General features: G+C 26.3%; 1 protein-coding gene across 1 annotated transcript; it reads left to right on the top strand.

Moving 5' to 3' along the window:
- Positions 1 to 181: 181 nt before the first annotated feature.
- LOC126900548 (protein Skeletor, isoforms B/C-like) lies at positions 182 to 27,917 on the top strand. The gene is made up of 15 exons (XM_050676352.1): positions 182 to 478; positions 5,273 to 5,458; positions 11,411 to 11,554; positions 11,800 to 11,881; positions 12,876 to 12,987; positions 18,402 to 18,640; positions 21,115 to 21,295; positions 21,958 to 21,978; positions 23,915 to 24,093; positions 24,721 to 25,061; positions 25,186 to 25,365; positions 25,441 to 25,539; positions 25,744 to 25,899; positions 25,986 to 26,149; positions 26,366 to 27,917. Exons 2-15 carry the CDS (start codon positions 5,380 to 5,382, stop codon positions 26,531 to 26,533), a joined length of 2,145 nt encoding a protein of 714 aa, XP_050532309.1. The 5' UTR covers positions 182 to 478; positions 5,273 to 5,379; the 3' UTR covers positions 26,534 to 27,917.
- The last annotated feature ends 21 nt before the right edge of the window (positions 27,918 to 27,938 follow it).

A 27,938-nucleotide genomic window follows, 5' to 3' on the forward strand; every position in this document is an offset into this window, starting at 1 on the left:
GCCTCACGCACATGCGGATTTTAATGAGACTGATAGCTACAATGCGTAAATAGAATAAAAGTACTAACAGTATATGTATTGTAAACGCATTCCGCGCAAACATAAAAACATGTGTGTGTATACAATATTTGTTCATTTACGTTAAGGTAGTTGCAATACGTATATGCATTGTGATAATACTGAATAGTAGACGTAACAGAATTAGCGCGTAAGAGTCGAAGAGAATGGCGCATGTTCAGCGTATCAGAGCAGGTATATACAACAGTAGTACCCGGTCAGAAGGGTAAAGATAGTAAGGGAAAGGCGGGAGCCGGAGACGCTGGCGGTATTTTTGCTAACGGGGCGAGCGCCTGAGAGTCTGCCGGAGCTTCAGTTTGTGTGACGGGCGCACGGCGAAACGCGGACGGCGATTTCGCACTCCATTTCCATCGTCGAGTAGTGAAATCAATGTAGGATCTTAACGCCACACAAAACTGATGTGAGTAATTTAATTTTATATATTTTTTAAAATATAACCAAGTATTTAAGAGTAGCCTTGGATCAATTTATTTTCTTTAATTTTCACAATTTATCAATATTCATTTGGCAATTACCAACAGGTGATTTCACGAATTGCATTAAATGCAATTCATGACACCATTTTGTACCTTTAGAAGTATATTTTACACTTGAGGTATACTTTTAAAAAATTGATTTGAATTAATATATATGCTACATTCAAATACGTTTTAAACGTTTTTTTTTTCTAAAAAAGTGGTATATTATTATTTTAAGAATTCAACTTAATTTTTAATATGTTTATTTTATATAAATTACAAATTATATTATTAATTAAATATACTGATATTATTATTTTAATAATAATTTCTTTGTTCAAATTTAATAGAATAAGAAAAATTGTAATACAAGTTAATTAATTTTATTGTATTTAATACTCATTGTATATTGGATCATTTTATGTACTGAAAAAAAACTTCTAGCGGCATCTTTTTTTAATATTAAAAAACATTGATAACTTTTTTTTTTTGCTAAATGAGCTGTAGTATATCCATCAATGACTACTAGGATTTTCCAATATTTTAGAAGACCAGTTTGTGCATGATTATGATTGAAAGCACCTGTGCAATTACAAGATACCTCCAATATCTGGCGTCCCTGTGGGTAAAAAGGGTAGTTTCTTATCCTTGATTTTTAACTTGGTCAATTTGTAAAATCGCTGTGTATTATAAAAATGTTTTTATTAAAAGATAAAAAATAATTGTATTTCTATTAAATTATATAATAAATGTCAAGATTAAGAGCATTGTTTTTATAAATTATTCACATGTAGATTTGGTTATTATTTATTTAGCAGCTAAATAAATAATATCAACTATATTATTTATTAGTTAAATTTATTGAAACTCTTAATTTGATAAATAATATATAAAACTACCAAAAAATCTTTTTTTATAATTTTTTTTTATGGGGCCCATAAGCAATTATTAAAATTACATTTTTGAGTATGCTAATTGTATTTTCTTCCTACCCTAAAAAACACTACATATATTTATATGACAAAATACATCACTTTTTAAATTTTTAGGCACTTAATCATTAACTGAGGGGGCCAAGCTCCTTCTTGTTGCTCCTATGGTAACGCCTCTAAAAAAATTCGGGTCCTTGGCTGAGAATTTTGTTCAACACGCTATTTACAAGATTTTATTTAGAGAAAAATGCTTTGAGCATAGGTATAAAAAAATATAAATTTTTATTAAATAAAATTATCTCCTGAAAATTAAAAAAAAAAAGACGTATCTGGTTATTGCACCAATTGCACCTTCAATTACTTATTAATTTAATATTTAGTACTTTCCAAATGAAAAATGCTGGCCCAAATAGATATTCATCAAGTCTAATCTGATAATGCTGCAGAAAAACAAACACAATCTAAAGGGTTTAGCATGTTTAATTCTATTATAGCTCCTAAAAAAATTACGAAAATATTTATTAATATAACTCATAGTAATAGAATCACTTTATTATTAAATGTTACCAGATTAAAGTATACATTAAATAAATGTATCTGTAGACTATGGTATAATTATAGATGTGTATAATTCTGCAGAATTGTATATGCAGCCTTATTTGTATGATTGACACGTTTTAATGGTTTCATGAATACTTATTACCCAAAATATAACTGTGATGTAATATTTCATTTTTGGGAAATAAAAGATCAATTCCATTAGTATGTTTCAATCTTGATAAAAGGTTTAATTTAGATATTTTGAAATAATTTTTCATAAATATCTATTAAAGTACATGAAAATCAGTTAAATATGTTAAGTTAAATTTTCTCTCAATAATTAAAAATAATTAAATGTTATACAAGTGAATTTAAAATTTGATTTAATGAATATAATGGAAATTTTTCTTAAATATTTTTATATTACACATCAAAAATATAAATAATTTGATAACTAATTTTTGAAATAGTTGAATATATCATATTGAATAATAACTTACAAATTAAAACGACGCTATATAAAAATAATTAAAATAATATACAAGCTTTAAGATGTTACATCTTTCAAAAATATATTCCATTAGAGTCTTGTTTAAAAGGTTAGCTTTTTTGTATTATTTTCATTTCAAATTAAAATATACTATAATTTTACTTATATTTTCAATGATCAATTTTAAACGCGGTACAAATATCAGCTTAAAACGATTATAATCAATTTAAGCATCATAAATAATTATTTATGTTTGTTTATACTTAATTATTCGTTTCTATTTCTATATATCTCATTGAAGTGTTTGCAGAAAACGTTATAAAAATGTGAACAGTTAAATAATCGTGCTGATAAAATAATATTTATATGTGTAAGGTAAATGTTAATATTAGAGAATTACACTAAGAGCAGAACAAAGCTTGGCAATGAATAGTATTAATAATCGTAATCCACAGAACAAAGTAAAAAGCTCTTCTGTCGCAGTATATTACCTCTCCAAAAATAAAAGAAATTTGCCTGTACAAACGTTCATGACTACTTAATTCTTTAATCGTTTTTTTGCTTGCTCTTAACCGTCATACTTTTTCCTACGTGTCCGATCTACCATTTTTTATTACTTCATATAATGTCTGTATCAATACAAGACGAGTTATTACGATTCCTAACACGGAACCGAGCGACCCACTACTTCATAATGTATACATACTAACATAGTTTGGCACTAATGTAACGTTAGTGGCAAACTACAGCAGCCGGTGAAGGGTAGACGGCTTGACGCCCTTTGCGTGCCGCCGCTTACACTCGCCAGTCGCTACCAACAGCCATCCCTAAAGGGGATATTATTATGTTCATCGAATTCATTCGCTAAAAAAAAGCTTCAGATGAGGGTCGATGAAAAAGAGTCCTATAAATATGTAAAGATCGAATGGGCGTACAAGTCGATCCCAACTCATAAATCTTATTGTATTCCTACAAATAGTATTTTTATTATTTTTTATTACATAATTAACATTTTATTCATTCTAATTAGGGGAGTAAAAAATAAGTGGTTTCCTTTCAAATCGTACAAACGTCCCAAGTATAAAGAAACCATTCGATCGAAAATAACTTAGCACCATAAATATACTCTTATCTTGCATGCTAAATCAAAGCTCATTGATTTTTTACACTATATATGTATATTGTGTGTGTGTGTGTGTGTGTGTATTGGTTGCTCTAAGGTCTTAAACCGTGGCAAGCAAACGTAGCCTCTGGGTCATTTCATACCCTCTCCCTTCGCCATCTAGACGACTACCGAGTATCAAAAGAAAGTAAATCTCTGCTACGCCGATTTCACAAACGGATGGGAGTATTGTCGAATTGCACTAGGGAATCGGTCGGCGGGGTGTAAAAATCGATTTGGCAAAATAGGTTTTTTTCAATCTCTATACTCTACCTTTCTACCCTCCTTGCCCCTTTCCCGACGGCCAACAGTGGCGTTGAAACGTCCCAGTTCACTGATAGTAATACGATTCGAAAAACATTTATCAATATAAAATATGTATACCCATAGTACTACTGCATACTATAATGAAGTAAAATTGGCAGGTACTATGTCAAGGCAAAAATTCCATGTTTACCATATAACGTATTTTATACTCTCACTATAATTCACTGCCAATGAGATTCGTCGTCAGAGACTTATCACCGACAACGAGACCAAATATAATGAAGATACGCTTGCAGCTGTGTACTGCGTAGTATACACAACAGTCAACCCTCACTACCCTACACCAAATATTTGCCCCATTAGCAGATTGATTCGAGCGTTTCATCGACTTTGCACACAACAATATTGTCGACTCCAAAAGGTTTTTACTCTTCCACAACTCTCGTTTATAACAATATGCGTCGATTCTTCATTTTAGGATTATTATTTCCACAGAAATTTAAGTTAAATTGTTACCGCATAAAAATCTCATCGACTTCTTCTCAATTTAATTCTTAAAAATTAATTAACGTAAAATTAATTTCTAATAAAACGTTTTAAATTTGTTCACTTTTCAGAAAATCACGTACTTCATTAAGTAGTGAAAAACTGAAATAAATTTTTCTAACATTCAATAAAATACTTAATAAAAATATCGTACAATACCAAGTTAGTTTGTTGAGTTTATAGTTATTCGATTTTCATTCAAAGATTAACGTCATTTCTTATATACATTTGAAAAGCATGTCGACGGTGTCTGAACCACTCAGCGGTAACGTCTGAAATACGAGTCTTTATTTAATTGAATTTCTTGAAGTGTTTTAGACTTTAATTTTTCGTTCATCTCCTATCATTACAAATCAAAAAAAAAAAATTAATATATCAAGAGATATAATATACAAAGAATAGATTTTACATTATATTACAGTTTTAAAAAATATTGAGTAACGTATTAGAGGCACTATCTTGGAGAAAGAACATAAAAATAATCTCACCACTTGCAAAAATTATTTTATTTTTTCAAACAGAAGATATTTTATGTTTATTCAAACCCCTCCTATTTTCCCATGACTTCCCCAACGTGTTAAATTAAAAATAATCATGAATAATTTTACCTCTTAAAAAGTAAAAGTGATTTATAATTTATGATAGAAAGCAAATGTATATGAAATCAGTTTTTTCAATAGTAAAAATTGTTATTTGAGCAACGTAAGCGTTCTCCTAACAGTTGCCGGAGGTCTGGATTTATGTTAAATAGTATTACTTGTTACAACTGATTAATCTTTTAATAAATATTTTTCGTTAGTTTCAGTGAGGTTCCGGGGCCGGTTAGTTTTCTCTACATGCGTGTGCTGCAACACTTCCGTTTTTATTACCGCCGACGACGGAACTGCAACAGCAGTCCGGATAACTATGACACGGTTGTTTACCACCTTCAATAATAATATCGTAACTGCCGTCTTCTACTTGGCTGTGTTCACTGCAAAAACAAGTAAGTTAATCGGATATAAATGCAATACTAAATTTAGACAAAAATGGATTCTCAGTCAGTTTATGAAAAATTTAAACCCAAATCAATACTTATTACCTCACAATAAATAAATATATAACAATTTAGAGATAAAATTGGTCTTATATTTAAAAGATAATTATAGATTAAAGTAAACATACTATAATTACTAAAGTACACATTTTTAAGAGAAATGAAAAATAAATACACAATCATAAACAAAATTTTCTAGAGATCAGCATAATTATAAAATCAATTCATATTATAATTTCTCGAGTACCAATGCACATAATTTTCTTTGCAGAATTGAGAATATCATGGTCAAATTAAAACCTATATTGGTTCATAATGGAAAATATCGTTACCACAAAAGTACTTATTTTAAATTATGATATCACGCGTGTTCTATTAATGCATTATTAGTAAAATCCATACAGAGCATAGGTTGAATAAATTTCAATATACGCCTTTATTACCAGAATGGTATGTTTTTAAATAAATGTTATAATTGAACAATTCATACTTTTAAGCGTTAATAGAAGTTTTACAGATATTTTGCTCAATATTTATTAAAGATAACATGATATGAAATAACAGTAGCTGTCAGTAGCTTATTCATTATGCAATAGTGTTATTATTTAACTCCAGATACCGTAACTTATTAAAAATACCGCTAGCAAAATACATTACCCAAATAAATTATACTTATTTTAAGTTTGGTTGCAATCTTAATGTCTCCAGTGCACTTTTTACAGTTTATGATCATAACTTATGGCACTTGAAAATACATTGGAACGGTTATTACACTGAGTTAATGCTACTATCTCTCTCTGAATATTTCATTAAAAGTTACAAAATAATTTTAAAAATCTACTACAAAAGAATATAAAACTGCTAAAAAATTGGGATAAAAAAAAAAAACATTATAGATATAACTTTCTGAAGAATAACAATAAAATGTAAAAAAGAAAAACTACAATGATCTTAATCAGGGGAATACTCTATTGTCAGTAAAATCTTTAAAAAATGTTGCATAGTAGTTACACCATTTTATTTTACTCATTTTTATTGTTATTTCAATTATATAATCAAAATAGTTTCATCATGACTAATTACTCTTCACTTAAATTTTATTTTATTTTTTACAATACAGTTTTAGTTCAATTTTATTGCCTTCCTAAAATTTAATTTTATCATTATTAGACATTTTCAAAAGATTATTGGTAAAAATTCAACATTTTTTATAGTAATGTTAATGATTATTATAGTCAAATGGTATTATAATTCCATTTAATAGTACATTAACATTAGTGTCGTATGTTGGCTTTGCCTAGCATAGACACTAAAACACACACACAAATAAACAAACAAATTATGCTCTTTAATGTCAACTGCGTTTTTTGGCTCTACCTGAGGACTCTTATCAGAATACACCGGTCAGCCTAAAATGTCCTCAAGTTAGTAAGCCACTAAAGGGGTAGTCAGTACAGTTTAGCTCGAAAATAGCCGACTGAAAGGTGGCTCCTTGTTACATAGCACAACTACTCTTACACTCTATTAACTAAGGACAGTTTACACCAGAAACTAGCCAGCTCATACACTATTTGCATTGACTGAAGAACCAGCAATCCAACCTTAACTCTGGCCACACACATATAATAATAACGAGTTTTTACGGTTGTAAGTAAATTCAAACATACAACTATAACACACACACACACAATACAATAAAATAGTAATAAATACACAATTTCAGTAACACCCCTCTAAACATAAAAATTAACGCATTACCGACAACGTAGACGATTGTAGTCCAACTATCAATCCCTCTTTCTTAATTAGGTGCCCTTTTTATAATGTCTGTTACCCTACTCATATTTTTATATTATTTGCTGATTCTCTTACACTTTACAATTTTTGCTGACGTCATCATAATAAATGTTGTTTAAGGAAAAAGTAATTATAATTTAACAACAAACATTTTCCTATATAACTCATAATGTGTTAGATAAATTTGAATATTTTAAACTTAATTATCATAGTTAATTGATAAGTAAAATTAAAATATTTGAATGAATTAACTATATGAATTTTTTTAAATACTATATTTTTTGGTTATTTTTTTATATGTTAATAGTGGTTTTTTATTAATTATTAATAATATCAAAATTAATGGCGTTAGAAAAAATCTAATTGCATATTTGAAATCAACGCAAAAAAGTGTTCAAGAAAAGTATATATTTGATTCTGATGAAAATTCTTTGTATACCATTAATTTATAATTAACAACAAATTATTTTCTAAAAAGTTTTGTTTCATGCCCTTCAATTTTTATACAAGTTTGCAATAAAATAACTACTTTATAATTTTTTTATAATTTCTCTGTAAAAATATTAGAATACTAAATTAATAAATATCAATTTCATACTACATTGAATTGCTATAATAGACATTTATTCTTACAAATGATAGAACTACTAATTAGGAATAATGAAGAAAATAGGAGTTAATTTTACCTTTGGAATAATCCACTAATTTCTTAAAATTTAACGCTATTTACAGATTTACATCGAAGCGTTTGTTACGATAGTGAATTTAATCACTGTCATATATCATGTATACTTGTCCTAATTATGTCACATCAATACTGTGTTACGGCTCCACAGTGCTACCTTTTTTTTCTTTTCATTAAATATAAACTTAACTCAACTCAACCTCCTTTCTAAAATGATTTGGTCGGCATAATTAAAAAAATAATAGTTTAATATTGAGCTTACTTTGTATTTTTTACATGAATAGTTATCAAAACAACTCTATTAATAAATTATTTCCGATATTCTTTATGACGTAGCGCCGGTATAACTATAGAAATAAATATTTGTAAAACAAATAATTAATTAAAAAGTATTTGGATTAAAAAAGTACATTTTTAATATAACTTTTCGATTAATTAAAATAGTAAACAGATTTTAAGTATTTTCATAACCCAGCTTAATACGTGTATAAAATAATTTTAATTAAAAATATTTTATAGTATTTGTTAGTCATAAAAATTTAAATATGATTATCCTAATTTTTCCTATTGAATAAATTATATGTTTAATTTTGTTGTTGTTTTTTTTTATATTTATTTATAAAATAAACTGACATAACGCCTATTAATTGAGACACGAGATTTAAATTCAGTATTGCAGTATTGCAGTTTTAAATTTAATAATTGTTAATTTGAATATTATTTTTGAACGTAATAAAAAACCATAATATGTTTCTTAATGAGGTAGTTAAAGATAGTTAAAATTTTGTTTGGTAGAGTACATTGTGTTTTCTCGTCACCAATTAATTATTTTCGTATGAAATATCTAAAGGTACAAATACACAAGTATACAAATATAAATAATTATTGTTAATAATATACCATAATAACTCATGACAGCCTCTAATAATCAGAGACTGTTATAAATTATCAATACTCTTAGTTAGCATTGCGAATGTTTATATTTTTTAAAATCTCATCAAAAATAATACTCATAATGTACGACTTGTAATACTTTTGAAAAAATAAATAAAAAATCAGTGTCCGTAAGTTATGAAATCACTAGTGAAACGGATTCTTATCTGACTTCCAAGAGTACCTTACATTTATAGGGGAGTGATAATCGGAGTCTCGAGAGGCGGAGTCAGGACGCTTGGGTATACATATCCAAGCTCGGCGCAAGGGCGGTTCCATTTTATGATCGATATCATGACCACGTTTTTGGCTAAAATACCCTCCCGCCCCCCTTTAACACAAGTAACCAGTGGTAACAATCTAATTTTTACTTTTTCTGCTACGTCTGGTCAGCGAATAATTTAATAATTTAATCTATCAAAGGAGAAAGATTACCCTAATGAAAAATAAATCTGAGGTAAAGTCTTAATATTATTTTAATTACATTAATTGAAAAATATGAACGTAAAAACTTTTATGAAAAGTCTTCAAGTTAAAACATGAGAATTTACTGTTAATTAAAAAAGCTTTTTATTAAATTAATATAATTTTTCTTCTACTTATTTCTTATTGCTCGTTGTAATTAATAAAACTTTATTCAAATTTTAATTAATCATAATTCCCATCAAACAATAAATTATACATGCAAGGGGATAGGAGAATTAACAAGTGTAGTTATTGTTTAATTGTTTATTTTTATGGCTTCATTACACAAGGTAATCATTAAATTCGTGAATTTTTTTTATTACAATTTCTAAGTTCAGTATAAATATTCATTTTACTCTAAATAAAATTTAAACTATTTATATTGACTTTTTAATTTTTTTTTAACTGCAGATGATTAAAAATGAATCCTAGTTTTAATTCTTGTATAAAATGAACGTTGGAAATACTCTAGCAATATTTTCATTTTAATTAACTGATCAAAGAAAAAAATTAAAATCTAATAATATGTAACGAATAAAAACTACAAAAAAACGAAATAAAAAAAAGTAAGTATTGACAAACATAAATCGAGCAGTAGACAAAAAAGCATTATTGTCAACGGTGCAAATACAAATGTATTTACAAATGTAAATACATTTGTATTTGAGTTAGCACTATTTATGACAAGAAAAAATGTGTTATTTTTCAGCATTAATTGTAACAATTGCATGATAATACATGTTAAATGTTAATTTAACAATGAAAAGTATATTTTGTCCAAAAGACAATTATATTTTATAACTCTTGTCCTATAATAACATATAACATTTTCATATGACATACATATTTCTCTTAAGTTATGTTTTAGCTTAACATGTAATTTATGTTTGTCATTATGAATTAAATGTTACCAGTGGCATATTGGAGGAAGGGGCTATCGCCAACATATAAATGAGAGAATTCAAATTTAAATAGTATGATCTAAAAATATTAAAAACGATATTTAAGATATGTAACGAATTTTGCCGAAATGAATAACAAATAAAACATAAAAGATTGGTTATACCTTTTAAGAGTTTACTGTGCATAACTACACTTGAGATTTGTGTGTGTAAATTTTAAAAATACTGAGATAAGAAAAGAAAAATCATCCTTTAAGTAATGCTCTTTTCGTTTACGTTAGTACAAAACAATGTGCACTATCTTGGTTTATTTTTGTAAGGGTTGACAACGAAAGGCTTACACCACCCTAATACCTGCACAAAACGGTCTGCTATCGGTACTTGGTTATCGGCTTAACACACGCCATTACGTCATTATATAGCGACATTGGTCGAAATTATTTTTCGTGTTGATTAATTTTGGATGGATGGAAGGAATATAATATCCTTAGCATTCGAAATACGCCACTATAAGAATATAATACAATATATTAATACCCGATAAGTGAAAAAAATAAAGTGTATTTTCAATGTAAGTGAACATCATCAGTTAGAAAAAAGAGATAAATTACATCTGTAAACACAGAGTTTTTATTCTTAACATAAACATTATTTTGTATTGTATTTTTATCAGCTTAATAGGGATAATAAAATATCATCAAAGTCTTTTTAAACAAAATAAGAGAGAGCAAAACCGAGTTATATATCATTGTTGTCGTTTCTTTGTCTTAACAGTAATAGTGGGCGTTTATGAAATAAACGATAAACTGCTAATAATAATCATCAGAGGGAATAAGGACCAAAAATCACACCCCACAATGAGCACACACAAGTTCAAAGTATTGTCTAACCATGATGGTCTTGATCACTCTTTGATGCGATTTTCACCCTCTTTTCATTTAATATATCATTGTATAGCTATACCGTGATTTTCCATCTGTATCAAACAGACTATAGAAAACCATTACTGGACAGTAATTAAATAAATTTGTAATTTTATCAGTTAAAGATAGAGTTTTGTAGTTTATCTATCTCTTTACATAAATTAAATATTTTCAACATTTTTTTTAATGATTTCAGCTTATGCATGGACATCAGATGAAAATTATGGAAGGTATGTCGGTCGGTTGACTGGTGTTGCTCACGGCGTTCGTGGTAACGTGTACGCTGTTGATGAAAACACACTGTACGTCCGAAGTTTCCACTATGATGGTATTGGTCCAAGTAAGTAAACATTAAAATTATTACAAAATACAAGTACTGAGAGAATTGTTTCATCCAATTAAGAAATAAACTTAAAATATATATTTAAAAAGCTCATTTAATAGATTCAAATAATTCTTATGATGGGGTTGAATATTTGTACGATTAAAAATGCCAAACGTTTCAATTAAATTATTTGTAATTTAATAAAAAATAAATAGATAGTTTGATTACCTACTGTTAATTTGTATTTTTTATACTTACAGCGGCGTATTTTTGGGCTGGTAAAACATCAAGACCATCTCCGGACGGATTTATTATTCCATATCCAGAAGACTATCCGGCAGTGTAAGTTTGATTACGTATTGTTATATGCCCTTCCATTTTTTTGAAGTTATGAATGTTTTATGACTTATAATAAAAATAAAACAACTACATAATTAAAAAAATTAACACATTCTTTACTTCAAATAGATAATTATACTATATATTATTTTTTAAGTTAATGCAGAAATAATATTTTATTTATGTATCATTGACTCATTTCTTTTTAAATTATAACATTTGAGTGTTCAGTAAAGTATCAAATAGATAAAAAAACAAAAACCATATTGGATTTTTAAAAAAAAAAATAGGAAACTTGTGGACGATTCCAAAAACTGATACGATACAAAAATGGGTTTGCGAGATGTTTTATAATTCATATTGAGGAAAATGTATCCGACTGTCAAAAAATTACAAGTCGATTTTATTGGAAAAGATTGTGTATTCCATTTCAAAAATATCAATATCAAAAAAAATTTATTGAAAAGGTTTTAATTTGTTTTTTACACTTAAAAAAATGCTTAAGACATATCAATTTTTGGAAAATAAACACAGAAATTATTTAAAACTGATGCTAGACAACGTTTTAAATATCTATAACTGTATTTTACTTTGATTTTGCTGAACAACATTTTATGATTTCAATTGTTGAAACTTTGAAATAGATTTTGACGTAAGCCAGCAAATTATTATTTCATGTATTAATGGATATAATTCAGCGGGAGTAATAGAAAAAAGGATAATGATGCTATGAAGATTTTAAGCTATCATTACTTAAAACGATGACAAGCGTGTTTTAGTATTAACTTGATTTATTAATAAAACATCTTATTTCTCAATTCTTAATATTAAAATATGAATATCTAATTAAACATAATATATTAGATTGTTATGTGAATATAATAATAATATTGCAATGTGTATTTTTACAGCAAATTAATGATTTTTAATATATCTTAAAACTCACACAATTAAAAAAAATTACTATAATAATGTTTAAAATTATGTATATTTTTAGGGAACCACCACCATTACAGACTCACAACAACTCTAATATAATTTTGCGATTACCACCAAATAAACGTATCAAAGACATAAAATGGCTTTCTGTGTGGTGTAGAAGATTCACGGTAAGATTTTTAATCAAAACCTAAAACATATTATTATTATTTTGAATACTTATGAATAAAATGAATAAAAAAAAATTCTTGAGATTAGCTTAGTTTACTATTAGAGTGTTAAAGTGAAAACATACTTTCTATCACATGATGTCTGTAAATAATGTCAGAAAGACGTATTTTTTAATAGTTTTTAAATTTCTGTCTTACTAAAAAATAAATTGGCGTATATTAAAGTAATAATCGAAACAAGGCAGTTGGCAAAGTTTAAAAAGTACGTAATATCACCTGTACATCAAGTTATGATTTCGTCGTTTAATGAAAAATAACATGAGAGAATTTTGGCACATATTTATGTTTTTTTTTACGTTGAAAAACAAACTTCAGTACTCCTTTTGCTTAACGCCTTTCAAGTGTACAATTTTTGTTTCGTTTTTTCGAGAATTAGGTTCAACATCTCTCTCTTGTTAATAACGCCTGATGGTCGTCACTGGAAAATACCATTTATTTTCTGAGACGAGAGTGGCAAAAATCAATATATTATTTTTCACCAACATTAGCATTATAACATTTTTAACAAAATTAATAAAACCACGAAGCTTATAAAAAAAAATGACTTAACTTTGTTTAATAATAGTTGATATCAGTACCTTTATAAGTTTAATGGGCAATAAGTATAGTTTTACATAAATAAAATATTTAAATATTAATAAATAATTTTGGCGATTGATATTCAACAACTTTCTTCAGAAAAATAAAATTTTTATAAACATCGAAAATTAATGTACTAAACATTTCTTTATAAATTGTTTATTTTTTAACATTAAAATTATATTTAACAACTAATCAATGTACCAAAATAGTACATTAATTAAAAAGTTTTTGATAAAACAAATTTTTATAAGTGCTTAAAATATTGAAGTTAGAAAAATAAAATATTAACATGAGATAGGTTTAAGTATATAGCAATATAATATAAGTAATGAATGGTTGGAATGCTTCATAAATTTTTTGGGTGGTGAAACTTTTTGTTTCGAAACGTCACTAAACTTTTAAAAAGTAAAAATTGGTATTATTGCAAATAATATTTACGTTAAATACTTTTCAACTTTTTAAATCAAACCAAATAAAAAATTTAAATACATAAAGAATTTTCATTGCTTCAAATATTTAATTTAAATTAGGAAGGTAATTAAATATGAAATCATTTAAAATCAAATTTGATGTCAAGAAAACATCGTTTATAGAATTTAAATTATGAGACATAATAATAATAATAATTAAATAAGTTCTTAAATTAGTTTATAAATGGAGTATTTACTGCTATATTATTAGAATGATTAATATATAACATTTTATTTTACTCATTTATTACTAAGATAATTATGAATCAATGACACATATAAATGTATAATTTCTTTACTTCTAAATATATACTGTAATTTAAGATTAAATGAATTAACTCATAATATTGTAATAAAGGATTACCGTTGTATTTTGTCCTTTGAAGTTCATAGTAAATACAAAATCAATAAAAATGTATTATACTCGGAAGGAAACCATATCCGGTAGAGTATTTTATATTTTTATTCTCCAAAAAAGTTTTTTAAAGGAGTAAGAAATAATTTCGTTTCATATTTTGTAATTGATCTTAGACAATTCATTGATAGGGAGTTGAATTGGGTAGTTCTTTTTTAAAAATCACAGTAGTGAATTTGGAACGAGGAGTCACAGTATCGGTCATATAATATAAAATTGACTCTCTGTTCTGTGTTTTCATATACAAAGGGGGATAGTTGAATTTATTGTTCTTATTTGGTTGTGTCGACTAGAGCTATTGAAAGAAACATATCTACAACTGTATAAAATATGTACACAACATAGATGTCGATTCGATGTTCTACTGGGACAAAACTCTATCGTGTTATGTATTCTTATGCAGTAGATAAATAACATTAGTTCGGTTAAAACAAAGGGAAAATGTTGTAATATATAGAGTATCTTTGTTGTTTATTCATGAGACATAAAAAGTCTTGAAAAATTCAATTCCTTGTGCCAAAATTTGTATCTTGGATTCTAGTTGAGTTTCTATTCTCAAAAGTAATTAGAAACGAATTTTAAATGTTTTTATCAGATATAATTATGTCAATATCCATAAATTAAATTCATTATTTTATGCTTCATTTTGCTAAATGTTTTTAAAATACAAAATTTCGTGAAATAGAATTCAATAATAATATGTTACTATCATACTATTTTAAAGTTTAATATTAAACACCATTATCAAAATTAAAACAATACTATTGATTTAAAAAAAAACCCTATTATTTGTTAAAAAATTTAAATGAATTATTTTAATAAAACAATTTTAGATAGTACTAAATTATGGATTTTAGCTAAAAAATTCATATAACATCAGTCATTTATAAATAATTGTATATTATATCATATGTATATTTATATTACCAACAATTTTTCCATATCAATGTTGAAAAATGGTTTGTTTTCTCAGATGGTAATTTGCTTATGTGTATAAATAAATAACTTGGGAGAAAATTTATTAAAAGAAAATTACAATATGTTAATTCTGTTGAAAAACTGAGTTTTTATTTATAAATTATGTAAATTTAAGAATTTAGTTAATTACTTTAAAGGAATAGTTAATTTTATAACAGATAAAGCTTGATATTTTTTTTAAATTATCACTAAGTTAAATTGAAGCACTTATACTTTTAATGTATAATAATGAGAATGAAATTATTTTATTTTTTAACTGTGTCTATTTCAAGTTAAGAATATATTATAATCACTTCAAATTTCATAGTTTTTATCTTTGATATCAATTTAATTTAGTGTGATCATAATGAAAACTGAACTAAATTATAACTTGTTTTTTTCTAATTAACTGCAACCACGTGGTGTGGTGGTATGAAAAGTATTTCGCGAGGGTTTATCCCTCGACCGACCCCTCTGATCAACGACGTGTTCGTCACGCTCATGTACCCTTATGTATAATAATGGGGTTGGCACGCTGTAGTAAACTGAGATGTTATTAAAAAACATTGTGCGATTGTAAGCTGTAGTCGTTTTCACGGGTGTCAGTCTGGTGGCGCGTACGTCATCGCCCGGATATTATGTTCATTTCGAATTAATGGCTTGAAATAACATTCCATCGGATAGTGAATACACTAGATATCATTTAAAGCTTAAAGTTTTACCATTAGGTGTTCACAAATGGCTATGCTGTATGTCAACAAACCCTTATTATCGGCATACAACTTTCATTAATGTTTACTGCGTGTCACAAATCAGCATAAAAGTACATTAATCATTTTAAAACAAACATTTTCAATTTGTTGGTTTATTCTAACCTACAATTTGTTTTTTTTATGAATTAACTTAATGCATAATGGAATTGCAGTAATCTGGTAGTATTAACTTTGTTATATTTAAATAATGTAATTTTAAATAGAATCGTGTACTAATAATAGACACTCCGACTTCTATTTTCGATTGAGCCTAGAAATTATTAATACCTAAATACTTGTACAGTGTCCTATATAGGTACGATCTAAGAAAGACTTAAGACTTACCCCCGCCAGCATAAAATTTATATATAAATTGTTATCTACAAATAAAGTCATGTTTAACTCTCTTGCAAGTTATATTTATATTGTGTCGGTTTGTTTCAAATACACATATTATGCAGTATACAGTTGTATAGTATAGTAAAATAAATACCTAAATTTTATTGCGCTTCTACGACATTTCCGGCCATATTTAGTCTCAGTCAATATTTAAAAAAATGATAATAAAGGAGCTTTTTTCATTTTTACGGATCAAAAATTGGCACAGACACTTATGTATAAATTAAAAAATTATAAACATTTTTATGTATAATCATATCCCAGAAATGAAGGGGTAAATATTTGGAGTATAACATATATTTTTATTTAATAGTAAAGAATATAAAATCTTAAATATCTTTTTAAATCAATTTATTTTTAATGTTAATTCAGTATTAAAATATGTATAAAATTTAATTTGGTATAAATAATATTGTAACTTATTTATAATAATTTTTGTGTATTTAATTTAAAAATAAATAAAACGTAAATATTATTTTTAGTTGTCAGAAGAAATTTAAACACTGTTACTGTTTTTCTGTTAATAAAGTTATTTAATCAACTTCTATTTAATAGCCAATTTATTTCATTAACAATTATATGAAGTTACATGCGACCCAATTTCATAATTGTTAAAAAATTATAAAACTCAAATTATTTCATCTTATTAAATAATAAGATAAAATAATTCTAAATATATTGTAAATAATATACATTATTGACAGTTATATTTAAAATATAACATATCATTGCATACATTCAGTTAATATTTCACTTATTAAATAATTTAATTTATCTGTGATACAAAAAAAATTTTAGCTATATTTTTGAGAAAAATTGTCCCAGTGAGAGCTAAGAAAAACTAGTGACAGACACAAAAAATAAAAAAGACATCTTGATAAAATTAATACCTTCTAAGCTTCGATGCGAAGCTAAATTTTGTATAAAGTATTTCAACCATATTATTAAATTTATCTTTAAACACTGAAAATTATAATTAAATTTTTACTTAGTATAAATGTAATTAACACATAATGTATATATTATACTTTAACATATTTTTATTTTAGCAGAAAGTTCACTTTCTAATTATTTCTTTTGATAATATCATTATTTTCATTTATTTCAAATAAATCACATTAGACTATATTTTAAAGAACTTTTGAGTTGATTAAGATTAAGTAACCAGGACTTGAGAATTTTAATTTTTACAAAAAGAAAAAAAGCGTAAATGATAAGAAAATATGCCAAAGTTTTGCGTATTTAAAAGGATTTCACAACCTCAAACAAATGGTTAAAGTATGTTAATTAACTCGTTGCCTGTCTGCTTCAGTTTCGTTGTTACTGAATACCGTCTTAGTACTATTGATAATTGCCTGATGGTTATATTGTAATTGTAGTAGAATAGATGAATTACACAGTTTCGATTAGTTTTAATATCTATTTTGTCCAAAATTTTGTTAATGAGCTACTTTTTTTTATACTTTTTTTGTATGTCTACTTTGTTTCATTAATAAACTTATTATGACATCAAAAACTATGATAAAATCTTATTAAATCTTGTACTTTTAAAAATTTAAGATATACCTTTAAAGTATTGTAATATTTGAATTAGAACTACTTAAAGTTATTACAATTCTTTTATAATATTTAAATATTATTATAGTGAAATTGTCGATTTTTAGCAAAAAAATGTTGTTTAACTATTTTTATGACATAATTTTTTTTAACTAAAAGAGTTTTTCAAAATGTTTTCAAAAATTAAAAATTTAATATTTTTTTTTATTTTTTTTTTTTTAGGTAAACTTTGGTGAAGTTTATATACCAAGTACGTTAGACCCACCTAAAATTCGAGTTTTACCGGAATTCAAGCGATTTGCACATAGTCTACGATCAGGCAACATAACTATTTTAGATGCTCGAACCTTCTATATACCGAATTTACATTATGATGGGTTAGGACCGGACGCTTATTTTTTTGTTGGTAACGGTTCAGAACCTTCACCATACGGAATCAAAGTTCCAAATGAAATTGGAAGGTAATATTTGTATTCAATAACATTAAATATTATAAACTTTTGTTTTTTCTAAACGTTGACCTAATTTCAACGCAAGCTCTTGTGCATTTTTTGATAAATTTGTCATTTCTTTGATGTCTTCATTGGACATTGTCATTTTCTTTATCAAATCTTTAGTCAAATGATCTGGTAAACGATATTGAGGCCGAGGACCGCTAGCTGGTCCTCCTGATAAAATGCAACGCATGATTTTATCATATAATGACCCGTCCCCGGACACTATGAAACAATTGTTACCGCAATAATAAAGCATCTTCTATACAATTATAAAAATAAATACAAAGTTCATTTTTTCTAATTATGCAGATATTCATACTATAACGTGTGTGCTATAAATTTTGTATTCGTTTAAGATTTTATTCAACTCCATTGGTTGTCTTTTTAAATTTTCAATTTTTAAAGCACCCGACTTTAAATCATTAGCTGCTTGCTCGAGAGTAATATAGGAACCAGTATTTTTGTTAATACATCTGTTCTCCAAACGTGCAAATAGTTTCTCCCAGTCAAGTGCCAAAAATAAAATGCTGCACAATAATTACGTTAAAATAAAATAAAATTCAACTATAAATAAGAGAAAAGACAGATGACAGGTAACTTATTATTCAGATTCAACTATTTCATCTATACATCGGCGCTTAAAATATATAAACACTCACCGATTTGGTGGGGTATCAATTGAATCTAACCACTCAATGTCGTTTCTAGAGCGAGGGAACCCTGTTAATATATATCCTTTGGCCAAACAATCATTGCTAGTAATCTTTGCCTAAAGACATTTATTACTATTATTTGAATGGTAACTGTTAGGAGACCTACTTTAATCCAATCATAAATTTTTGGTGTGGGTATACTGTCATAAGTGTAATGAGAATTTGAATTTATTTCATTAATTGTTTTTTGTGAACAAATTTGATTAGCGTCGACTGGAAAATAAATAGATATATAGTAGCATCTATTGTACTAGTATTTATTTAATATAGTTTTAACGTACTATGAACTATATTAAACTTTTCGGATATTTTTTTGGCAATTGTAAATCGCCGTGATCCTATTGGCCCTATCAGCACAATTTTAGGTACAATTGACGCTCCCAAAGACTTCTGATATAGAACTTGTTCTATACAAAGTTTTTTTATTGCATCTAATGATTTCCCATAAATATTGATGTTCTGTTAATAGTCATAATTATAGTGTTATTTTTAAATATGATAATAAAAAATGTTAATATTTTAATGAAAACTTAAAATGATTACTCAATTATAAGAGTAATTTGATTATCAAGTTGCTTATTAATATTACTAATTTAAAAACTCACACTTAGTGTATTTTCATATATAGTTTTGAGATCAAATGCTGTTTGTTTATATTGTTTATCATATGAGTCCAAATATTTTGATGATGTATTATTATCTAAACATTTTGTAAATTATTGTTCAGTGATTATTTATTAAAAGTAGTCTTTTGGATTTTATTTCTAAAATTTACATGAATGATTTAAAACTACTGTATGCGTTGGGATAATACCCATCCCAATAAGTTTGTCAGCTTCTTCTTTGTCTTTTGGTATATCTAAATCATAATATTTTATTTACTTTCTAGGTGATAACTTTTTCTAGGTTTTACCTAATAGTATCCATCCTCTTTTTGCAGTACCTTTTGCTCTCATATAATCAACCAATATCGTTGGAAAATCAGTTGGACAAATACCCTATCAGACGAAAAATTTTATTTTGAGAATGGTTTTTGATTTGTTGTAACGTAATTTTACTTTTTTCTTCCAATGCCTATGTAAGACATTTCGCCGATCGATGGTTACTGCTCCAGTACTTTTGGCTATGTAAAGAGCAATATTAACTTTATCTAAACAAAATCAGTGTGTTCATATTTATTTTCATCTCGAAAAAGTGTCCAAAGACTTACCTGTGTATTGGGGTGGAGCGATGAATATAATTTTTGGTAAATTTACGTGTAATCGATTTTTCAGAAACCATAAGATAAATTTTAAATGGTCAAGTGGTTGACACATGACAAGTGATCTCACAATATTCTAAAAAAATCTCAACTATGATATAAGCAGTGAACATATTAGTGATTTACAAAAGTCGACGTATTCTTTATTTAAAAAAAGATTCGTAGCTATTATTTAAAAAGTTATTAATATTTTTGTTTTTCAGGGCAAAATACTAATATTACTTTTTTAACGACAAAAAGAGCTTTTACTTACATTGAACATCTCGTAAAGTCTATATTTTTCCATGTAGGATACATGGCTTGCGTTAGCTAATGAAATCGATGAAAAGCTTTCCATTTTTATGGGCATTATAATGCCCAAATTGTTAATAATCTTAGCAACGCACTCGTCGTTTATAATGTCCTTAGAAACGCAAGGCAGTTACATACTTTTCTTTAAAATAAATTTAGATTTTTTTTTTTAGCCTAGAGCCATTAAAAGCATACCAGGGACAAGACATAGAAATCCAATTACCTGGAAGCTTAACAGTCCATGCCATCGACTGGTTAGCCGTATGGTGTGTACAGTATACACATAATTTTGGTCATGTAAATATACCAGACGATTTGGATGTACCACCAGCTCTGGGCCAGACCAAGCTTACTGTGAGTAAATCGACTCAACCAAAAATTCCTCATGTTGGAATTAATTTTCCGTGGTTTTTTAGCTATCAGTTCCTTTCATGGAATTAAATATTTCTTAATTAATTTTTAAGAAATGGATTATTATTGTAAAATTCATTCGTTTAAGATTTTGATAATAGATATACTATTTTTCTTATTTTATACTTTATTTTTAATTATGTTATTTTTATTTTTAAATGTTTATGTTTTTTAATTTTTTTTTTTTACATGTATGTTTTTGGTGATTTTTTGGTAAATATATATTTTAGTAACTGTTTATTTTAGTTATTTATTATTTATCTAATTATAATTATACAAATTTATACTATTTTTTAATGGTAGTACTACTAAAAACATTTAAAAAAGTTTCTTGAAGCTATTTTCAATTATACATATTTATTTACTTCGACGAAATAATTACTACTCTATCAATAGAAAAAATGATAAAAAATTTTTATAACATAAGATACTTTGAAATATAATTAAAATTTCTAATATTTAATTGTATTAATAATCATTATATATATAATTATCATTTAGTAAAATCATTGATAGCAATAATCATTATAATTACAACTTAATTTTAAAAAAAATGTTTTAATTATGAAATTATTTTTATTTTTTGCTTTATATTGGACTTGCAGCCATCATGGTGGTATAACCCGGTGAGTATATTAATTATTGATAATTAATAAGATAATTTAGTCTTCAATGGTTAGTTATAAACTTTTCCACTAAAACTATTTTTAGCTTCAATGCGAAATTAATACCTAATTTTACTATAAAGTGTATATTTTTTTCTTTTTTTGTGTCTGTCACTACTTTTTCTTAGTTCTCACTGGACCGATTTTTGTCAACAATACGTCAAAATATCAAAACTTGTATTTAGTTGAAAATATTAACCTCAAAAATTAAAAAAAAAATTCTCTTGTTACCCGTAATTGGTCCACTAATTACGGCGAACGAGAAAATTATGATTTTTAAAATCAATAAATTTAGATAAAATTTAACTTTTTTATTAAAACTCCTATAACTTTTTAAAAAATGAACAAATAAAAATAAGTTTTTTAAATGTAAATACTCTAGGTAGTTCTCTTTCATTTAAAATTAATTTTATGAAAATTAAACCCTTTACCTAAGGAGATTCAAAATAGCTTTTGCACAAAAATTGTTGAAAACGTTCCGAAATACTCCGAGCTTCAAACATATGTTAAATTAAAACGTATGTTACGACGTACTATAAGTGCAAAAAAAAAGACTTCTTATCCTTTATGTGTTAATAGCTGCAGTAGTTGAAAATCATGCTACTTTTGTGTTAAAACTTACGATTTCATATTTTATTTCTTCAACTTTATATTGCTATAACTTTTTCAAAAATGTATGGATCAATACAATTATTTTTTTTAATTTTATATATACTCCTTTCATTTGACATAATTTTTTTAAATCAGGCCATTTCCCTTTATATACTGAGGGTTTAAAACTTGAAAATACTGATAAAAAGTAGAACTTTTTCAACTTAACTTTTAAATATGTTTCGAAAATACTCCAAACTTTAAACATGTGTTAAATTAAAAATTATGTTACATACTATAAGTTATAAAAAAAAAATATTGACTTGTCTTTTGTATCTAAACGTTCCTCAAAGTTAGACAAAAAATATTATTTTAGTGTAAAAAATCATCGTTTTTTAAGTAATTATTTTTACTTAAATTACGTCATAACGATTTTAAATTACTATTGAAATAAATCATTTCAATAAAAATCATATTAATTATTTCCATCAAACTTTTTTACTTAAATAAATGCTACAATTGAAATATTTAGAACTATATTACGTATTTTTGTCTTAAAGTTACATTTTATAGTATACTAATATTCATAAATATCCACCTATGATATTTTCTGCTGATGTGTTGTTGAATTTCATTTTAACAAAGATTTTTTTGGTTATTAGTTTTTTATATGTATATATTTGTTTTTTTACTAATTAGTAATTATTTCAAAAATTATAGGTGATAGAAAAAATCAAATTGCAGATTTGAAATCCGCATGATAATTTTAATTTTAGAAAAAATATAATTTTGTCACTGATGAAAAATCTTTGTTGAGCGGTTTAGACCAAATTATTTTCTGAAAAGTTTTGCATCAAGCACTTCAATTTTTATAGATGTTTGTCTTAAAAGTAACGGAACACTCAACTACTTCGTAATTTTATATAATTTCTCCATAAAATTTACAATATTAAATTATTGAATATTAATTTCTTACCAATATTAATTATTATAATTAAAACTATAAATTACGAAGTATTTATTTATAAATTATACTTAAACATCATAGAACTTGTAAACCAGGATACAAATAAGAAAATAGGATTCCATTTTGCTTTTGGAATAATCACCAATTAAATGCTATCTACATATATGCATCGAAGCTTTTCTTATGATAATGATTTTTATCTCTTTCAGATATCATCTATTCTTGTTCCAACTATGGCAGGGTACCCTTCTGTACTACAATTCCATTGTGCTAAATATTATATTATTCCTTGATATAGTTAGGTAATCTGTACATTATCAAAAATATATTATGTTATAGACAAGTAGTACTACATCAGATCCAGAAAGCCACTGGGAAATGAATAATTGTCGAGAATTACTACCGGGTCGACTACAAGTACAATGGGAAATTCAAGGTGATTGGATACAAGTTCAACTTACGGCTAGAATTCACGAAGATCAGTTCATAGCATTTGGTTTAAGCGGAGACCCTAACAGGTTAATATCATAAGCATAGTGTTTGAGATTTGGGGAGGACTTAAGCCTAGAAAAATTCATCTCGCTACCCTCGTTATCAAGTACCATACATTATTTTATATAATATACAGTACCCCTATAACTTTCTGTTTTCATAGGAAACAATATGTCCTAGGCCTACTAAAATGTCTAGTTTTACCATTGTCTGTATTTATTATAACATTTTAACTATAAAAGTTGTGCATTTTGTGGTATAAATATAGAATATACAATATGTTTTGTTCAGTTGTAACTACTGATAATTTCACAAAACCACAAAAACAAAGCTTATACTTTATGTCATAATAGATACTAATATTATTTTAAATCGCACTTTATACTTTTTTTTACTACAGCTTACGATATTTATTTTTAACTAATAAACAATTGTGTGTAAAGTGCAAGAACAATATGAAAAATAGGGTTAATCTACTGGACAGTAAAAAACCTAGAGTAATTTTAAGGCGGCCAATTTATTATCGGGGCACTATGGCCTCCCTATCCCTCCCTATTTGCACCTATGATCACATTAAAATAATTCTATTAGAAAAAAAAAATAACCAAGCTATGTTTAAACTACAATAAACGAATTGAAATTTAATTTTACAGCAATTCAATGATAGGAAGTGACGTGGTGATAGTATATTACGATAAGTCCAAGAATTCTTTTCATGCCGAAGACTATTACATTACGTCAATGGTGGAATGTGATGGCAACAACGGCTTATGTCCTGATGAACGGTTGGGGGGTAGAAATGATGCAGTTCTTATAACAGGAACAAGGAGAAACGATGTAACGTGCATTGTATATCGCCGACCGCTTCAGACTAATGAAGCTATCAATGATCAATCAGTACCATTAGATTCAGCTTCCTTAGTAATCGCAGCCATAGGATCTTTGGGAAAATCAGGTCAACCTAGTGCTCGATTTTTAAAAGATACTACTTCAGGTAATAAAAAGAATTAATAATATATTAAAAATATTCATGTTAAACAAATTTTAATTAATTCAATCATCTTTGCTTAAATACTAAACTAAAAACGCATAATTAATATATTTTGTTTTTATTTTAGACGTAATACGAATAGACTTCAACTCAAAAGATGATCACAGCTGTTTAACATCTTTGTTCAATAATGTAGATGACGAACTGTCATTGTCACCGTGGGCTCCTAATGTAATAATTGGCGAAAACAAGTTTACTGCGAGACTAGGGCCTTCAGGTGGAGTTCGTGGCTACATGGGAATAACAGGTACATTATATTTTTCCATTAATGACAAAAATGAATTTTAATTAATTAAATACATTTGCATATTTACTTTGTTAGGTATACCCACGGGGGAAGTGGTGTGGTATATAAATGACAAGTTAATACCAGAAATTTACGTAGAAAGAAAGCAGACATATACGTTTTACATAGAAGGAGGTATTGTAAATTAAACTTAATACTGATTTTATTATATAAATATAAAACCTGGCATGATTGATTTTGAAAAAAGTAAAGTCGCTTAATGAACTTTGACTCAGTTATAGCAATATTCATAACTCAATTTAGTGTAAAAATATTTAAATTTATTTATTTAATATTAATCATAATTTTCTTAACTAATGACCGGAGTGTAATTTATAGGAGATAATCCAAATAAAGTCGGTCATTATCATCCGTTTTATATTACGGATAGTCACGAGGGTGGATTTGGTCAAAAAGACGATTTGGAGCAAAAAAAGCAAAGAGTGTTCGCTGGAATTAACTACGATTCTGAAGGATATCCGTTAGCATCTGCAGGTAAGATCATTAAGAACTCGCATTAATTGGAATAAATAATAAATCACAAAAAATCAATACATTTATTATACGAAATTTATGTTAAGCTGGTCGATATTGTGAATGGAAATTTAAGTCGTATGATCGTTCATCTGAAATGGAAACGTTCAATGCTTTTTTTGATTCGCTCAAGCTTTCTTGCGAAGATGGAAGTGCAGCTGAGTTAAACTGGACAGTTGCTCAAGAGACGCCCGATATTGTATACTATCAAGTAAGATGATTTTGTGTTGTTCACATATTATGGTGTGGTGTAGCTCATATTTTTATTTTTTTAATTTCGATTCAAAAGTTTCCATTTTAATGTAGGATAATTTTAATTAAAAGCTGAAGTTAGATAAATATTTAAAAACTGCATATTATAATATGATTTCCTAAAAATAATATAAATAAATTTTTATTTTATCATTTTTATGAATATTATTTGCAGAGCTACTCTCAATCTAATATTGGTTGGAAGATACATGTAGTTGATGCAGGTCATAAATGGAAAGACGAAAAAGATGATGCCATTAAATTAAATACCATAATAACCAATAATATACCTCTAACATGCATATTTGTTTTGGTTCAGATATTCATGCTTAATTTACTGTGATAAATCATACGAAATAATTTTTTTACTGATTCAGGCATCACTTTTTTAATCATAATTCATAATATTTAATTGCAGTATAATACTAAATACATTTTTAAAGATTTTCTTAATTTTACAAAAATTCTTCTATTTTTATGAGATTTTTTTCTCGGGCATTTTCGTTATCATCAATACTTTAAGTCCTGCTAATATCAAAATATTTAAATCAATTTCATTATATTATGATTAGTATTTACAAAAATGTTTCAATTGATATTTTGGTCTATTAGTCTTCATGTGTTGGTTAATTGATTCGAGTTATACATATCAGTAAAACAAATTTAACAAAGATATCTTTAAACTAAACTACAGCTAAGCAAGCAGTTTAATTATCTTAAAAATGGATTCAATAAATTTAATGCAAAAAAAAAAAATTGCACCAACCATTTATTCAAATATAATTATACATTAGTTTCGTAAACGCTGTTTTCCATCATATACTATTTGTAAAGCCAACTTTTAAAATTTTACTCGAATCATATCACCAATAAAAAGTTCTATATCCAACATAAGAATATCAAAAAAAAAAGAAAACATATCATTGTAAAAATAATTAAGATATAGATGTATGTGAATAGTAAATTAAGTTTTATGAATATTTGTTCAAAAATAAAAAAAAATATGCATGTTTTGTGTTAAATTATAATATAGTTCTTAAGTCATTGAACAAATGAGTCTGTTTTTACGATGCATTTATAGTGTTGCATTTATAATACTAAATCAATATATTGTTCCGCTTTAATATGAAATATAATAAATGGTCAACATTTATTAAAACTTAATATATATTTAAAAGTTTTCAAGAACTTAAAAGGCACGCGAATAACAATAAATATCAATAGTTGCTTTAATTTAATGATATTAAATTGATAATCTTAGATTTTTATACAAACATCATTAAATTTGTTCGAAATTTACTGTGAGTTCTAACTGCTTGTTCAATTAAAAAGAATCTACAAGTTATACATGAGTAGATTTCATTTATTGTTGAACAACAATGTATTTATTTCAGAAGTTACTTAACAAACCAAGATCAAAATGATTTAACTTTAAAATTTTCTTTACTATAATTAAAAAATATATTTGCTAACACAAAGTTAGAAAAAAATTTACTGGAATAATGGAAAGTTTAAGTTTGTTGACTGATTAAGACAAAATAATTGTGCTCAATTCATAAAAAGTTTAATAAGGGAATATCTTTTTTAAATTGATTGAAAAATTAACCGAATGTTGATAATACAATGACAATAATATTATCTAGTTTTAATAACTTATTTTTAAGACTTTTAGGGATAAATAACTATTGACAATAAAATAATGATGTTCTTCATCACAATGATAATCATAAGTGTTTTTATGATAAAAT

This window comes from Daktulosphaira vitifoliae, unplaced genomic scaffold (assembly GCF_025091365.1).
Source record: "Daktulosphaira vitifoliae isolate Bord-2020 unplaced genomic scaffold, ASM2509136v1 Scaffold_3, whole genome shotgun sequence".
In the NCBI taxonomy this organism is placed as follows: Eukaryota; Metazoa; Arthropoda; class Insecta; order Hemiptera; family Phylloxeridae; genus Daktulosphaira; species Daktulosphaira vitifoliae.